This window comes from Psammomys obesus, unplaced genomic scaffold, assembly GCF_907164565.1.
Source record: "Psammomys obesus unplaced genomic scaffold, mPsaObe1.curated_primary_1811, whole genome shotgun sequence".
Lineage (NCBI taxonomy): Eukaryota > Metazoa > Chordata > Mammalia > Rodentia > Muridae > Psammomys > Psammomys obesus.
In genome coordinates, this window is record NW_026596134.1 from 1,191,291 (window position 1) to 1,204,693 (window position 13,403).

General features: G+C 40.6%; 1 protein-coding gene across 1 annotated transcript in view; it reads left to right on the plus strand.

Moving 5' to 3' along the window:
* Window positions 1-1,132: 1,132 nt before the first annotated feature.
* Ppp1r13b (protein phosphatase 1 regulatory subunit 13B) overlaps window positions 1,133-13,403 on the plus strand; it is a 29,940-nt gene continuing 17,669 nt past the window's right edge. The window contains exons 1-3 of the mRNA XM_055593215.1: window positions 1,133-1,200; window positions 9,832-9,933; window positions 12,127-12,301. Coding sequence (XP_055449190.1) covers window positions 9,877-9,933; window positions 12,127-12,301 — 232 coding nt within the window. The 5' untranslated portion in view covers window positions 1,133-1,200; window positions 9,832-9,876. The remainder of the gene's footprint in view (window positions 1,201-9,831; window positions 9,934-12,126; window positions 12,302-13,403) is intronic.

Below are 13,403 nucleotides of genomic sequence, written 5' to 3' on the forward strand. Positions count from 1 at the left end.
TTTTTTTTTCTCCTGCTATTTTACACATGCGCTCAATAAATATGCAAAAAGTGAAAAAATTGAAGAGTTGGCAGTTGTATTTGTTATTTTTCTCATTACTGCAGGAAAAACAAAAAACAAAAAACAAAAAAAAAAACAAAAAACAACTAGTTGAGAGCCAAAGAGATGACTCAGCAGTTTAAAATGCTTGCTCCTCTTTAGAAAACCTGAGTTCAGTTTCCAGCATGAAGATCAGGTGGCTCACAACCATTAGACACTCCAGGTCCAGGAGATCCAGTGCCCTTTTCTGCCCTTTGTGAACACGTGCACACACACACATACTTTTTTTTTTTTTTTTTTGAGAAAAAAATTTTTTTGGAAAAAGGCAAAAATATTTTGGGGGCTGGAGAGATATCTTAGTGGTTAAGAGCACATATTGCTTTTTTAGAGGACCTGAGCCTGCCTGTAACCCTAGTTCCAAGGTATCCAGTGCCGTCTTAGGGCATCCATGAGTACTGCCCTCATGTGCATAAACCCACACGGACACATATGTGATGGCACATATTCTAATTCCAACACTTAGAAAGCAAGCAGAGGCAGGAGGATCTCTGTGATTTTACTTAGCAAGTTCCAGGCCAGCCAAGGATATATAGCAAAAGACTTAAAAAACAAACAACAAAAAAAAAAAATCCACAATAATAATGGTGTTGATAATTTTTAAAATCTGAAAATAACTAAGTTCATTACTCATGCATGAAACTCTCAAAAATGTAGATTAAAAAATGTAGACAACCCAGGAAAGCTAGCTGACACAGTTTCTTTTGGCTCCCAGTTCAAGAGGACATGCAGTCCATGGTGGGAGTGCTGCCCTGTTTGTCATAGCAGGAGGGAGGCATTGCTGGGACTCAGGAAGCAATGCGGGAATGTGGCTGCTAGCTCTTCCTCCTTTTTATTCAGTCTAGAAACCCAGGCCATGGCACAGTGCTTCACTCATTCAGGGTGGGTCTTCCTGCTCTTCCCACCTTAGTTAAACGTTCGGGAAACCCCCTTTATAGACACAGAAAGGTGTTTTCATGGGGTTTCTAAATCCAGTTAACAGTGTGGATGAGCTCTCACAGTGGCCTTCATCCTCTCATCTCTTTAGGTGGCCGTCAGACCCAAGAGCAGAGAACTCAGAGAAATGTAACAAATGTACCTGGAGAAAAGCGCACTGAAAATGGGGTAAGTCATGTGAACTAAATGGAATGTTTTCTTTTTTTTTTTTGGTATTTGTGAATATTGGTCAGTGAGCACAGGGTCTGTAATTTTAAGTTGTTTTATTTATTTAACATATATAAGTGCTCCGCATCTACACCTGCATGCCAGAAGAGGGCATCAGATCCCTGTATAGATGGTTGTGAGCCACTGTGTGGTTGCTGGGAATTGAACTCAGGACCTCAGGAAGAGCAGACAATGCTCTTAACCATCTCTCCAGCCCCTTTTGTTACCATTTATTTCTTGCTCACTATGAAACTAACTAATCATTTAACTGTGGGCAAGTGTGTGACCTTTTTAGATGTGGTAAGAACATGGAGTCTGGAGGGAGGTGGGTTTTATACTGGCTACATGACTTACACACTGGCTACATTTGCCACTTGACTTCCTAGATTATTACTCGAGAGCTGTTTTCATTGTTTTACCTCTGTGAATGTGCAGGTTGACAGTTGCTTATTCAGAGTGTTTCAGATTTCATAGTTTTTCAGGTTGGAAATACTTGCATAGGCTTCATTGATTGAATATCCCTAACCCAAGAATAAGGTTAGAGCTCCAAAAAGTGTTGGATTTTGAACTTTTGGATAAGGGAAACCTAATCTGAATTGCCGCTGTCATCTCCTTCTCTTCTTAAGACTTTTTATTATATGTTATTAGATTTATAATATATAAATTACATATTAACAATACCATATAGTATTAAAATAAATATGTTGTAATATTTATTATGTATATTATATATATGTGATTTCCCTGCATGTATGTATATTGTGTGTGCATGTATGTATGTACACCATGTGCATGACCAGTGCCCATGGAAGCTGGAAGAGGGCTTTGGATTTCTTGAAACTGAAGTTTCAGATAGTTGTTAACTGCAACCCAGGTTTTCTACAAGCAAGAGAAACAAGTGTTCTTAATTGATGAGCCCTCTCTCCAGCCCCAAATCCCTGCTTCTTTGAATTTCTTTGAATCACATGACCTCCGTCTTTGTAAAAGAAGGATAGTAGCCTTCTACCCATTCTTCTGTCTTCCCTCTTCCCAAATTCTAAGCAGCAAATAAAAGCAGTATGTAACTTATTTTGTCAAGATTGACAGTATTTATATACTTTTATACAGTTTTAATTAATTATTCTTTTATGCTTTGTCAGTAGAGTGTTCCATACTGTAATTCAGTTGACAGAGTGTTTCATCTCTGCCACCACACATACCAAAAATGGTGTCATATGCCTATAACTTAAGCAATGGGAGGTAGTGACAGGAGGGTCATTAGTTCAAGGCCATCTGGGATAGATGAGACACTCTTGAGAGAGAGAGAGAGAGAGAGAGAGAGAGAGAGAGAGAGAAGCCAGGCTTGTTGGTATATTTCTTTAAATCCAGTTGTTGAGAGGCAGAAACAGGTGGATCTCTGTGAGTTTGAGGCCAGCATGGTATTCTAATAGAGAGCCTGTCTGGGACAGAGAAGCAGAGAGAAGGAAAGGGAGGGATTGAAGAAATAACCAATTAATGGTAGTTTTGTTAAGTTTCATAGACAGCCACTAGGAAGCCTGTCTTCCTTGACTTTCTGTTGCTGTGACAAGACAACATAATGAAGACAGCTTATAAAAGAAAAATATTTAGTGGGGGGCTTTCTTACAATTTCAGAGGTTGAATCCATGGTGGGGAGCAGGAGGCAGGCTTGGTGCTGGAGTGCTAGCTAATTTGATCCACAAATTGGAGACAGACAAATTGAGACTGGGCCTAGCAATGGCTTTTGAAGGCCACCCCCAATGACACACCTTCTCTAACAAGGCCACACCTCCTCCAACAGGACCACACCCCCTAATGTATCCCAAAACCTTCACCAGCTAGGGACCAAACATTCAATGAATGAGCCTAGGAGGGCCATATTAACTGAAACCAGCACAGAGACACGGATCATGGTTTCTAGTTTTTCTTATTAAAAACTTTGTGTGTGTGTAAGCGTGCATGTGTACATATAAGAATTTGTCTGTGAGTACAGGTCAGAAGACAGCTGCAGGTGTTGGTGCTTGCCTTCCCCCTTTGTTGCTCCCTTCTGTTTACTGTTGCATACACCAGGCTAGCAGGCCTGCGGGCTTTCTAGGACTCTTCTGTCTCCTATCTCCATAGGAGTCCATGGGATTACAGCTGTGCTCTACATAGGGTAGCTTTTATGTGGGTTCCGAGGGTTCAAACTCAGGACCTCACACTTTGTGGCATGTGTTTTAGCTATCAAACCATCTCCCCAGCCCTATATATTTTTTTTCTATTTGGTTTCAATGTCATATTCCTTGTGGGACTCAGAGAAATGCTGATGTTAAGGTTGGGCATTCCTCTTCCTTGCACTCCAGTCTCTAAAGATCATTTCACATATCCTCATCTGACATATTTTTTACTTGAAATCCAGAAGAATTGTGCAGAGAGCTCTTAACTGTTTCAGGAAATCAGTCTATTTCTCTCTCTCAGTGTGTGTGGGTCTATATGTCTATGTGTCTGTGTGTATGTCTATCTATCTGTCTGTCTCTCTCTTTCATTCATCCTTACCCTGCTTTTATGATGAGGCCTCACAGTATCCCAGGCTTTCCTCAGACTTGCTATGTAGCCAAGGATAACCTCCACCATCTGATCTTCTTGTCTTCACTTCCTGAGGGCTAGTATTGCAACCTGTTCCACTCTTGACTTCTCTTACTCTAAGATTTCTTGACACAGCTACATGTGGCAGCACATGCCTATATTTCAAGCAGCTGGGAAGTAGAAGGAAGATTGCTGTGAGTTCAGGGTCATCCTTGGCTACATAGTCAGACTGTCTCAAAATGGATGGATGGATGGGTGGATGGATGCATAGTGGATTTTTCTTTTTTTGAAACAGAGTTTCTCCATATAACCCTGGCTATCCTGGACTCACAGGCTGGCCTCAAACTCACAGAGATCCATGTGCCTCTGTCCCCTGAGTGCTAGAATTCCAGGAGTAACATACCACACCTAGCTGCTTGGTGGGATTTGTGATTGTGTAAAAAAGGATGTAAAGCAGTCCTTATGTGACTGTTCCTGTACCTGGCTGGAAACAACTTCCAGGATACAGGCATATGTCACAGTAAGAATTCAAAATTAACAGCACCGTTTTGAAATTGTGTGTGTGTGTGTGTAGGCATGGGCGTACATGTTCGTGTATATGCTACAAGAGTATGTGAATATAAAAGGCCAGAGGACAACTTGGGGAGCCAGTTTTATGTTTCCACCATGTAGGTCTCAGAGGGTAAACTCAGGTTGTCAGTCTTGGTGACAAGCATCCTTACCTGTTGAGACATCTCAACATCTCTGAAAATCCTTTTGAATTTTAAGATTTGCTGTGAGCTGAGCTTCAGGGATGGTAATGTAAGATGGGTGATAGATGGAGGTGCTCAGGAGACCAATATTCCTAATATATACTAAAGGGAGAAGGCTAGTTTGTATAGGTCTGTGATCTTTTTTTCCTGATACAATTGTTAAGAGCAATAAGATTTTTTAATAAATTTATTCATTTATTCATTTTACATTCTGATCATAACCCCCTCCCTTCCCTTCTCCTGGTTCCACCCTCCTGCCCTCTTCCCCCTTTCCTCTTTCCTGTCTCCTCAGAAAAGGTGTGCCCCCCCCCCCCAACAAACCCACCCCAGCCCATCAAGTTACATCTGGATTCAGTACATCAGGACCAATAATTTTTAGGCCTGAAACCGAAATTAAAAGTGTGTTTATGGGGCTGGAGTGATGGCTCAGCAGCTTAGTGCAATGGCTCCTTTTTCAGAATACCTAGGTTTAATGTTAGCCACAACCTGCATGTAGTGTAACAGCCATCTCTAACCCAGTTCCAGGGATCCACCACCTTCTTCAGGCTTTAGAGGGAACTGCGTTCATGTGGTGCACAGACACACAGGCAGACAAAACACTCTAAAATGAACCTTTGTGAAAACGTGTGTTTGTACCATTTGTAGGAGCTTGTAATTAGAGGAGAGTCAGAGAACCTGCCCAGAGGACTAACTGCTAAAAGCAGAACATCAAAGATGTTTTGGTGTATTTTATAGCATATACACCTACCTTTTAACCCTCTAATGCATTGCCTTGTAAAGTACTTTACTGTCTCCAAAGCACTTGTACATGCATTTTTTTAAATTAACAAGATATTAGAAATATTTTCCCCATAATTTGTATGTCAGTCCTGGATGGAACAATTGCATATTAAGTGCTCTGCCTTGTAAACTGAGACAAGAAAGAGCAGATCAGGTAGCAGCTGTGAGGGAGAGCTGGTGTGTGGGTTGGAGTAAGACAGACTGCTGAACTAGTGTGGGTCGTGCCCATTAGCAGCTGCTCAAGCAAGGGCTAGGGAAGTTCTGCTCTCTATAGACTGTAAGTCAACAAGGCAGGTGGGTCTAGTGGTGGCTTGACTGTGCTGTAAAGATCTTAATTTACTCTCTGTTGTGTGTCCTGTGTAGGGTTCCAAAGGCCATAGGTTCTTTGCTTTGATAGAAGTGCTCATAGGTATGACTTACTATTTTGAAAGGACAGAGTCCATCAAAAAGTGTGTTCTTTGGGAGAGTCCTGGAAGCCCTCCGTCTTGTTTACTTGTCCTGCCTAGATGTTCAGCATGCTGCAAGGCCAGTAGATTCTGTTTTCTTCTAACTGTTAAAGGTTTATTGCATATTTCGCTCTAATACCTATTTTAAGTTAATTTTTGTGTATGGTATAAGGTAGAAATCCAAATTCATTCTTTTGCATTTTTTATCATTTGTTAAACACATACTGTCCTTTCACCTAAATTGCCCTGACACTTTTGATCAGTTGAATAAATGTCAAGATTGACTTTTGGAAGCAGTTACTAATGTGATAACTCAGTCATCATTTTTCATGTAGTACCAAGGACTCAATTGTGCTTGTAAGATAACAGCTGTCTAGGGAAAAAAAAAATCTAGATGTTAGCTACCATAGCAAAAACATGGAGGGAGGGTCAGGCCAGGATTTACCTGCTTCTGAGACAGGTAAAGGCTTAGTCTGCCTTGTGTAGATATTTCATCTGCTTGCCAGCAATTCATGCCACAGTCCCATGACAGCACTGTGACTGGGAGGCTCATCCAGGGTCACTTCTGGCGCAGCCTTTTCTCAGATACCATCTGGTCTCTTGCTGTTTTTGTCTAGTTGCTGTGTGCGCCTCTTAGACCTACTTTGTGTTGAATATTATATGATATCAGAAACCTCTTTACTTTCATTTAGTAACATTTGGGATTAGGAATAAATAATCCTCCATTTTTGAGTGAGGCTGTGTAAATTTATTTTTACTTTGTCATACTTACTGATTCTGAGTATTAGCATTTATTAATAATTCTACAAAGTTCTCTATAGATATTCCTCTTTTTGTTGGATCTCAATTAGATACCTGTCCTGTTTTGTTCTCCTTATCTCTTAAGGAGATACTTTGTGTTTGTTCTGCCTTTGCTTTGTGTTGTGTTCTGCATTCCTTAATAAAGAGACATTTTCCAGCCGATGACTTTGTCTTCTGCCATATCTGTTTGGTTGCTTAGTACAGATAAGGTGGTCTTAATATTTGTTATGAAAAAAGAAGGCAAAGTCTGTGAGGAAATACTTGAGAATCATATGCTTGATAAATAACTTATGTGAATAACTTATGACAGAATATATGAACTCTGAAAACAGAAATTTTTATTCACGTTTTTCTATTTATTTAAAATTTTATACAATATATTTTGAGCATGTTTTTCTCCTCGCCCAACTCCTCCCAGATCCTACCCACCTAACTTTGTGTTCTCTCAACAAACAAAAAACCACAAAAAAAAGACAAATGAGAAAAAAATGCCAAAATGAAACAAAAAGTGCACACACACACACAGCAACAACAACAACAACAAAATTAAAAGTAACGTTCATTTTGTGTTTGGAGCATGGGACCTTCCCTGGAGAGTTGTTGCTATGCCTAGTGGGACTCCATTGGAGAAAAACGGATTTTCCATTTGCCAGTAGTTATCAATTGCAAATAGCTTCTTGTTTAGGGGGAAATTACCCAGTTTTGAAAAATTGAGCATGGCTTCACCAAATGAGATCCATGAATGCCCAGTTAAGTACATTGAATTGTGTGCAACATCATTAATGTTCAGGAGAATACAAACTGAAATCATTTGAACATATGATGCTAGAAGACTGATACAGTGAGCTCTGGCAGAGAGAGGAGAGGCAGGAACTCTGATGCACTGCTAGATGGGACTGCAGATGCAATCTGCAAAGCAGCCTGGCAGCTGGGAACTTAAATGTCAGTCTGCCATATAAACAACATTCTGGTCCTGAGAGAAGCAAATCTTTGTGCAGACTTGTGTGGGAATGTCTACAGCAGCTGCCAGAGCCATATCTCAGAGGGGCAAAGCCTGAGGGCAGATGCAAGCTTTGGTTTTCTTTTGTTACCCAAGGTTATGCTTTCTGTAGGGTGTTGCCTTTTACCAGGGAAGCTTCTAAGAATGGCAAAAGACCCATACACATCAAATAAGTTAATTAAAATTTAAAATAAGGCTGGAGAGGTATCTCACTGCTCTTCTGAAGGTCCTGAGTTCAATTCCCAGAATGGTAGCTCACAACTGTCAAAAGCTGTCTTCTGTTGTGCAGATAGATGTACATGCAAACAAAGTACCCATATAAATAAATAAATATTTTAAAATTTTAAAGTAAATATGTTTAATCTTATATTTAGATGGTTACCATGAGTGTAGCTCAGGATGTCCTGTCAGCCTTGATTTTGGAAGCAGTCACTCACCCTAGTACTTTGCTTTTGGTTCTCATTAGAGTCAACATGTATGTTTTTGTTTGCTTGTTTGTTTGTTTTTGGTGGGGTCTTTTTATGTGGTTCTGGCTGTCATGGAATGACTCATAGAGCTCTGTCTGCTGGAATTAAAGGTGTATATCACTATGCCTGTGCCTGTGTGTCTCTCTTTCGATCTCTCTTTTTATATATTTGTTTGTTTTATGTCTATGAGTGTTTTGCATAAATGTATGTCTGTGTACCGCATGTATGCTTGGTGCCCATGGAAGCCAGAAAAGGGCATCAGATCCTCTGGAACTGGAGTTACAGATAGTTGTGAGCCACCCATGTGAGCACTGAATCCAGGTCTTCTACAAAAATAATTTCAATTTCTGAGCCATCTCTTCAGTCCCTCTTGTGTTTGTCTTTTATTGTGAGCTCTCCATACAAAAAAATGTATAAAATGTGCAGTTTAAAGAATTACTCAGAGGCTCTTAGAATTCATTACAAAAATCAGGCTTAGAATTTTTTTACTTTATTCTTTTTAACCAATTCTATGCCATTTGTTTTAGCTTTGCAAACATTAAAGCAAGATGTTTGGTGAGGTAATTTTTTTAAACTGGGTTCACAGGTTCTTTTTAGAGTTAGAAATATAAACAGATCACAGTAGTATAAAGAATATAGTAAAAGTAGAGCAAGGTACCAAAGTAAGCTGTGGTTCAGCTAGCTGCATTAGGAACATTGTCAAAGGTTGTCAGAGGGAGCAGTCAGAGGTTTCTGCAGAGACGTGGGGGAGAAGCATTTATTTGGTACTGGCAGAATTTAAAACTGGGGTGTAGGTGCACTGACTGTGGGGACAGTTAGAGCTCACTAGAGCTTAGATTAAATCTTTTTGAGACAGGTTCCTGTTACTCTCCAGGGGTCTTGACTGGGTTTGTCTTTTTTACCAGTTAAAAAGTAAAAGACAGGAAAAATCTCAAAGACAACCTGTAGCAGCAGAGGGAGGAAAGCAGGAAGACGTAGGTATAAAACCTCAAAGCCAGTGTTAACCTTCCTCAAGCACACCGGTATACAGACTTGAAGAATGTGTGCACAGTGCGTGGAGCACATCTGATAGCGCTCATCTTGCGCATAGCGGAACTTGGTGAGCCATGTTCTGTGTGACGGGTTAAGAGCACGTGCTGTCTGCATTGCCTTCTTAAACTGTGTGCTTCTGCTTGCTCTCCCATCTGTAAGGTGGAGTGCCCTGGCGCCTGCCTGATGGTCATTGGGAGGCTTGTATGAGAAGGGTGTGTGCCCGTTGTCATGCTCTGCTTCCTTTTCATGTCCAAGCCACATGCCCTGTTCTCTGTCAGGTAATAGGCCATACAGAGGGCTTTAATGAACATTGCATTTAAGAGCCGTTTATACTTAGCTTTCATCTAGTGACAGTGAAATGGTTTTGTTTTTTCTTGTCATCTATGTATTTATTTTTTGAATGCTTGTCCTTAAATGTTGGCAGCCTCATTTGTTCAAATATACCTGTTAAATCCCTACTCAAAACAGAGAAAGTTCAGTTGTGCACGTCTGGAAATGGTCACGAAATGTTTTTTTATTAAGACTAATATCTGAGATTTATGCATTAGAAAATTGTATTTAGGAAATATTATAACTGATATATACCTTTAATAAAAGTGGTCTCCAGGTAAGAGAAGTTCTTGTGAAGAAGTTCTTACTCTTCTAACTTCTAGTGACCCTCTCGAAAACTGAGCTGTGTGTGTAGAGTCTGATACTAGAGAAAAGTAATTATGCAGAGGGACGTACATACCGAGCACTTTTGTTCTCTACAGGTTGGGAATGCACGTGTTGAACTTACGCTCTCAGAACTTCAGGATATGGCGGCCAGGCAGCAGCAGCAAATTGAAAATCAACAGCAAATGCTGGTTGCCAAGGTACGTTCAAAAGAAACATCATTCACGTCATTCACAATGTGTATTTTCAACTGGCTGTTGAGACTGGGGTTACCTTCATGGGTGGTAAGATGCGCTGTCCCAGGGAAGAGCAGAGCAGTGCTTATCTGGTGCATTCTGTAATGGCACATGTGCCTGACTCTTCATGATGTTGGAGTTGCGTCAGAGCAAGCACTCTGAGTCCTCGGTGCACATCTCATTACAGAATGGGAAATGGCTGAGTAACCGAATGACAGACAGAGTGTGGAAGAGAGGACATTTCCACTGTTATTCCCAAGTCCCCTCCGTGTGATCTGGGCCATACAGCAGGTTTTACTGACTTAGAGGAGACTGGCAATCTGATGAAAGCTGTGCTGGGGCCCTGGAAGAGTGACAGCCAGTTATCAAATGGCCTTTCCAAGTGCTGCTCCACACTGAGTGTGGTTAGGGCCCATTATCCACTCCAAGTTCTGCTTTTTTGGGTAAACCCCTGACAGCACATTTGGGAATCTTTCTAAACCATGGTTTAGTCATGCTTGATAGTCAACTAGAAATAATCAGAGCTACTACCATCCCTCATTATTCATGCTGTGAAATGTCTTAAAATGTTTTGAATCTACTTTAAAGAAAGCCTCTGAACAGTCTAACTTGGCTTATTATTCTTTGTGTTTTTTTTTCTTTTACATATGGGTCTTTAGGCATGTATGTGTGGGTGGCACGTGTGTAAGGTACAGGTGTAAGGGAGCGGACAGGTTCTTAGAGGTGGCTCTCTCCTTCCACCATGTGGGTCCCAGGAGAGGCCCTCAGGTCTGGACTTGGTGGCCAGTGCCTTTACCCAACTGGTTTGCCTGATTGTCCTCTCTGTAGAGAGAGTTACTCAATCACCAAGTAACTAATCTAGTAGTTTTCATTTACTGAATATGCAGGTCACTGTTCTGACTGCTTTTATGTAAATGAGAATTTGTTGGACTTGTCTTGAAAAGTTGTCTCATTAGCCCAACAAGGTGGCTCATCCTGATGACCTGAGTTCCATTCCTGTGACTCACATGGGAGAATGAAAGAACCAATGCCTGTGGGCTATCCTCTGACCTTCACGTGCACATCGTGGCACACTGTACCCACCCACTCAGAATCACGCACATTTTTTTTAAAGTTGTCTCAAAGCTTATTGGGCCTCAAGAATTAAAAAAAAACGAGTATTGTAGAGACAGAGAGATAACTCAGTGGTTAAAAGTAATAGCTGCTTTTTCAGAGGACCTAAGTTTAGTTCCCAGCATCCATATCAGGCAGCTCACAACTACATGACTCCAGCTCTAGACACCCTTTTCTGGCCTCTGTGGGCTGTTGTACCCAGGTGGCATACACACACACACACTCTCTCTCTCTCTCTCTCTCTCTCTCTCTCTCTAACATGTAATGAAGACAACTTTGTAGATACTTTCCGCAATATAAATCACAAGTTAATGTTCAATCTGAGATATTTGAACATGAATTTCTGCACCTTAGTGTGGTTTGTCATGCCTGTGGAATCATGTGTGCTCCTCCTCCTTTTGATGCACTGTGCACAGATAGAACCACAAATACTGTTGACTTACCTTTGAGGTATGTTTTCACATGAGGAAGAGAAAAACTGTTGAAGAGTGATGTGTGTGTTTTATTTTAGGATTGTCCTATTAAAATGTTTCACATTTAGACACTAATCATGACTAAAGCACACATTCCTTTAATTGCCTAGTATGAGTGGCAGATTGGTGGTTCATCTCGTGATTACCATCCTTCGTTCCAAGCAGAACATGCTGCTGTGTAGGAAATTGAGTGTGGGATCCTTGGAAGTACTTTGTAGTATCTGTAGCCCTGTGCAGACAGCAGGAAGCAAGGATGGTAGGACTTGACAGATATGATGGTATCTGGGGAAAAGACATAGGTTCCTTGCTGTGAACTTTCAGCAGAGGTGCCAGCATGATCAGTGCATGTAGCCAGCTCTGCTTTAAGAATCTCCAAACTGAGATTGTCTCACACAGATGGATATCCAGGAATGCCAGTTTTGTATGGTCTGACGTATGTGGAATTCCTTCAGTGTTGTTCAGTATTCATTAGTAGGCAATGTTGTAGGGTACATTCGGTTTATTCACTTTTTAATGTATAAAGGTAATCAAGTTTGTACTTGCAAAGTTTAGATTTTTCGTTCTTTATTAGGAACAGCGTTTACATTTTCTGAAGCAACAGGAGCGCCGCCAGCAGCAGTCCATTTCTGAAAATGAAAAGCTTCAGAAATTGAAAGAGCGAGTTGAAGCCCAGGAAAACAAGCTGAAGAAGATTCGTGCCATGAGAGGACAAGTTGACTACAGCAAAATTATGAACGGCAATCTGTGTATGTGTCTACAGCCCAAGTGCCCACATGCCCAGGCTAAGCCAAATCAGACAGGCCAGTTGCCTGGCGGTTCCAGGCACAAATCCAAATGGCATGTTGCATGTTCTAACACTTTACTCTCACCTGCATCAAAGAGGACAGAATTCATTAAGTTACCTGGGTTTTTAAATTATATAGTCTTCTCAAAAAAAAAAAAAAAAAAAAAAAAACCTAATGAAGTCTGAATGAGGTTGAGTTCTAGTATGGTATTGTTTGAATTCAATTTCCTGGATTTTTAGAAAATATAAACTTAATTATGTATTTTATAGGGTACAATGTAGTAATTTGTGTATTGGTTAATCAGGAGGTTCACATTTCTGTCTCCTTGAGCTTAAACTTTTGATAAATTTATGGTGAGTTTTGCATATTTATGACATGCAGTTTGTTTTGGATAGCTCTGGACACTTCTGTCATGGTGGTGACATCAGCCCTTTGGATTGGTGTCAGGCTGCTCCAGAGGCTATAATGAATAGTCTGATTTTGTTTAACTACTTAAATTTTATCCATACATTAAGGTGACAGTACAGCCAGGTATGGTGACGCATACCTGTAATCCCAGCCCTTGAAAGGCAGAGACTATGGAGTAAGGCCTCGTCTTAACAAATGGTCAGTAACATCATACAGGTGCCTCTTTTGCTTCTGTGTGAACTTTGGTTTTGTTTGTTTGTCCATTCAGCTAATGCCTGTTTAATATTAGAGCAACGGGTAAGACCTTCACATCAAAGCTTCTCTCATTCTCTCTGAGATTCTGACGTACCTTGGCCAAACTAACTTTTGAATTGCTATCTCTACAGGATATTCAATAACTAGTACAAGCATAGTTACTGACTTTGTGAATGGTCACACCACGGATTTCAAAGCCTGTTGGTGTGTTTTGGAGCTGGGTAGGCTGGAACACCTACCTAGCAAATGTAAGACTCAGGGTTTCTCCATCCCTAGCTCTTGGAAGGAAAAAACTGTTTGTGGTTATGCATGCATTTTATCTTTTTTATCTCATTTTTATACACACACTTTAATCCCACGCTAGGACTAAAAAGTGCCAGAATTGAGTGTAATGTATAGA